This window comes from Berghia stephanieae, chromosome 7 (genome assembly GCF_034508935.2).
Source record: "Berghia stephanieae isolate SIO BIC M18660-M18661 chromosome 7, UCSD_Bste_1.3, whole genome shotgun sequence".
Classification (NCBI taxonomy): domain Eukaryota; kingdom Metazoa; phylum Mollusca; class Gastropoda; order Nudibranchia; family Aeolidiidae; genus Berghia; species Berghia stephanieae.
The window spans coordinates 26,836,726-26,839,225 of NC_088366.1; the positions used below are offsets into that span (position 1 = coordinate 26,836,726).

Here is a 2,500-nt window from a genome sequence, read left to right on the forward strand (position 1 = left end):
TTCAAATTGCCATTCAGCGATTTTGGCAAGTTCTTGCTAATAGATCTGGCGGAATACGTTTTTGTTTGATTTGTGGACATTTAATGATATTCCCCATATCCCTTTTCAACAACTTTAAGTTTCCAACGTATTAGATCGATCGAAAAGTCATGTAATCTTGATGATTGAATTGGCTGTGAAAAGTGTCCTCTTTAATTTATACCGATAAACGATAATGACTGGTACTTTAGAAAAATGACTCACCCATTCTCTCATGGTAGCATTTGGCTGGGCCTTCTTGTATGGACTCAATCTGGCTGACAAAGTCTTACAAGCATCCTGTAAAGTGAATGAAGAATGAGGCGGCGACTTTCCTAATCTGCTGTCTCACTTTCATCATAGAAAACTGCTTTTTGTCATTTATTTAGTGACCTAAATCGCTAGGAAAATAAGTATCTTCTTTGCCGTATAGAACAATTCACCGAGTGTTTTGTAAGATCTTTTTCTCGTTGATTCCAAAGTTTCCAAAAGATAGAAAGTTTCAACTCATTTTCTATCGTGGAGGCCATATTCTCGTATGCATTGTAAAGTGATCAATGCGATTTTATTCACAATTCTTAATGTGATAAAGCCCTAACTTCGCCTTAATATAGGGAAAAGCGATTTCTGTCAAATTACCAAATAAAAATAAACAAAGAAAAGGCAAAAAGCAGTTAGCGAAAGACTAGTAAACTTTTTCAATTCGGTATTTAATGGACTTGAACCGCGAAATCATCTATCGCATTTTTTTTTTCGGATTGGATTGAGGAAAATCCCTTCAATGTTGGACGTACGTATTTATGTGACTAAAGGTCTCACAACGGTGTTTTGTGATATTCAACGTAATGCTTGCATAAATCTAAGCTTAATTTAGAAAAGTTAGTTTTATAAAAAGATGTTTTCATTAAAAAAAAAAAGTGAGTTCTATTTCTAAACTTTCCAAAGACAAATTCATCAGGTCCTACCATTTTGACTGGCTAAGGTCAGTGCTGTTCATCTAGCTAGTTCCGTTATAATACCAGATTGACACAATTAGTCAAAATCTAGGTACACAATTATCAAGTAAGAATGAACTAAAAAAAAACCCCAAAAAACTTAAGTATTTATATAACGCAATATGCACTGATGCGCTTTACAAGGTATCCATAGCCAACAGCAACACTTAACATGGAGGGCGAGACATGACGCCTATAAGGCTATATTGCAGTTTTTCCCGAGATAGATAGTACCTACTCGAATTCCACCTATGACAAGCGAATGTGGGTAAAGAGCCTTGTCCAAGGACTCAAACTCATCTCAATGAAGGCATTTATTAAATGTATGCTAAATTTGATTACTTAGGTTAAACATTTTATACAATGCGTCATAATTTATCCCGACATGATCCAATTTTGAGAAGAATGGCCACATATTATATTTTCCTCAGGTAAATACTCCTAGAATTATCTGTGGTACTAAAATGTCTTAATTTGGTATTCAATGGATTTAACTTTCATAAAAAAACTACATGTTTAATCATTTATTTTATTTAATCTTTAAATGTAAAATCTTACAATAATGGCAGCACCGTAGAGGTCCGTAGACATGCTAGCGGCAGTTGGCCCCGTATTTGGTGTGACGGCCACCGAGGTTTCCATGATGTGAACTGAGTCCGTTGGAATTTCCAGCTCCCGACTCACAACCTGTACAGGAAAAGGTTTTATTCAATACTATGAAAACCAGCATAATATGTGATTTTAAAAAATCTCAGGTTTGAAAACTTTGAACTAGATCACTCTTATCTTATTTCATCTATAATTAAAACAGGAAATTTGAGGCCTTCATGAAACTCCTATTAATTACAATGGAATCCTGAAAAAAAGCCAACACCGCCGGACCGGAAAGATTGGTTGGCGTTATAAAATGTTGACTTTATCATGAACGGATCACACTTAGATAGAGAGTGTTGACTTTAAGCAGAAATTGACGTTAAGAGTGGTGAATTTTTGCCGATTCCATTATACTTGATGTAAGTAGACCGATGTGAGAAATCTAGTATAAAAATTAAAGCCTTATAGGCGTAGTACAGCTACTGTATGAAATGCATTCCTGGTTCTATACGGCATGCTAATAAAAAGTTGAATCATTGTAAAGCAAATTGGGCAAGGTTGATTACATGAAAATGTTCATATAATGTTTGCATTAATTAATTATTCTATGTACTCTATTGATTCATCTTTTATCACTTCTTACTTTCATATCATCTTTTTAAAGGAGCCAATGTACACTCCTATTTCAATGTCTAATTATTCTTGTTATAATTGAGGCCGTTTTCGGCAAGCGAACAATAACAGCGATGACACTTGAATTTCTGTGAAAACATTGCTGTTACAGTTGCATTGGTGATAATGGTAAGGTTCTGTAAAGTCTTGAAGACCAAATCGTTTGATTTACAGGCAAACCTGAATCATCTTGGAGAGAAGACCCTGGTGGCTCACTGCCA

At 35.0% G+C, this 2,500-nt stretch overlaps 1 protein-coding gene across 1 annotated transcript in view; it reads right to left on the minus strand.

Annotated features, from left to right (window-relative positions):
* Positions 1–2,500, minus strand: part of LOC144976974 (xanthine dehydrogenase/oxidase-like) — a 74,180-nt gene that overhangs the window by 12,245 nt on the left and 59,435 nt on the right. The window contains exons 29-30 of the mRNA XM_078921630.1: positions 1,572–1,700; positions 244–318 (exon numbers count right to left, since the gene is read on the minus strand). Coding sequence (XP_078777756.1) covers positions 244–318; positions 1,572–1,700 — 204 coding nt within the window. The remainder of the gene's footprint in view (positions 1–243; positions 319–1,571; positions 1,701–2,500) is intronic.